Here is a 1,738-nt window from a genome sequence, read left to right on the forward strand (position 1 = left end):
TTACATTACATTACCTCATGTGACACATAAAAAATTGTAGTATGTATATTCTGTTCTGGGAATGTCTACCCACCATGTATTGTGTACATGATGTAATTTGACGTGTAAGATGATCAACGCTGGGGAATGTGAATCGTGATGAAAACACATACTGAAATGTTTGGACGCTCTCACTGTTTAAATACAGCACAACTGCAGAGTTGATTTATGTTTTTAATTAAGTTGCATTTAAATGAACAAACTAACATCTCAATTAGCTTTCTCCCTTATGAATTTTTTTATATATATAATTTGTTCTCCAAATCCTTTCAAAAGCATATCTAATATGCTATATAGATGGTCACTGTGGAAAGTTATAAAATCTTTAGCAAAAAAAAAAAAAAAAAAGTAAAGAAAAAAAAACATTACAAAAATATCAATTTAAAACATTGCATCTTTGTTTAGGTGAAAGTAAAGTGCATTTAAAGAATAATGTCATTATTATTTGAGACAGATGAATGTTTATAATAGAGAGCACAGAACAGGCTGAAATTGTTTCATTCCTAATAAACAGTCTGTTGTTGCACAGTGAGCCGTGGGGTGTGTTTTCTCTTTTCAAAGGCACAGTGCTGTAAGAAGCCGGCATTGATTTGAATCCATTCAGTCCGGTTTTAAATACTTAAGAGTGAGCGAGTGCAGTGGAAGACAATGAAAATGCATCAGAGCAACCAAAGCCCAGACGGGAGTCCATGAGAAACAGCTTGTTCTGGCCGATGGTGAGGCATCAGTCGCTCTTCACAGCTTTATGTTGTGAGTAATGTTTCTTAAACTGGGAATCAGTGTTGAAAAGTCTGTCCCACCAGGTGAATGTGGATCCATAGTTGCCCACAAAATTCATGTGATGGAAATCATGGAAACGAGCTCCAGCGTAGAATGGAATCAAATGTAGGGGGTTCAGAGGAATGTCGTAACCACTGAAGAGAAGGCAAAGAATGAAACGCATACATATCATAAAGATAAATCATGAAAAATATTTTAACAGGACATATCATCCACACAAAATATAGTTTAATTATTAATAAAATCCTAGAATTCTTATATAGTCAAACTAGTTAATAAGAAGGTGATGTCCATGTTTTTCTGGTCATGTAGTTTTTTTTTGTGTACAGGCTATTAACTGAATGCATTATCAATATAGTGCCCCCTAGTGTTGCAGTTAGTTATTATCTATGGAAGACCTGTTTCCGCCACTAAATAAAAAATAAAGCAAGGTTATTGAGACTCTTTATTATTTCACAATTTTGTGATATAAACTCGCAATTCTGACTTTTTTTTCCTTAAAATTTCAAGTTCATTCTGCAATTTTGACTTATAAAGCGAGTTATAAATCCAAAAAGTTATAAAGTAAAGAAAAAAGGCAGAATTGCGAGATGTGAACTCTTTGCGACTTTCATTATATATTCTGTCTTTGTAACTCACAATTTTGTCAGAATTGTGAGATAAAAAGCAGTTACCTTGTTTTAGGATTTATTCAGTGGAAACATGCTTCCATAATTATCATCTGATAATCCAAAACGTAATTAAAGTTGCTGACTAAATGGTCATATGCAATTTTTGTATTGTATATGCAATCAAATGTATTGATCCAGACCATGGCATTAGTGTTAATTTAATCAGCTATATTTTAAGTTTAGTGTTAGTTCAGTGTCAATGTACTTTTTAGGTTTTAGCATTTTGTTTAAGTCTGTGAATTTTAATC

General features: G+C 32.7%; 1 protein-coding gene across 1 annotated transcript in view; it reads right to left on the reverse strand.

The window, feature by feature from the left end:
• Positions 1–200: 200 nt before the first annotated feature.
• msmo1 (methylsterol monooxygenase 1) overlaps positions 201–1,738 on the reverse strand; it is a 4,239-nt gene continuing 2,701 nt past the window's right edge. The window contains exon 6 of the mRNA XM_026268979.1: positions 201–953. Coding sequence (XP_026124764.1) covers positions 764–953 — 190 coding nt within the window. The 3' untranslated portion in view covers positions 201–763. The remainder of the gene's footprint in view (positions 954–1,738) is intronic.

This window comes from Carassius auratus, chromosome 1, assembly GCF_003368295.1.
Source record: "Carassius auratus strain Wakin chromosome 1, ASM336829v1, whole genome shotgun sequence".
In the NCBI taxonomy this organism is placed as follows: domain Eukaryota; kingdom Metazoa; phylum Chordata; class Actinopteri; order Cypriniformes; family Cyprinidae; genus Carassius; species Carassius auratus.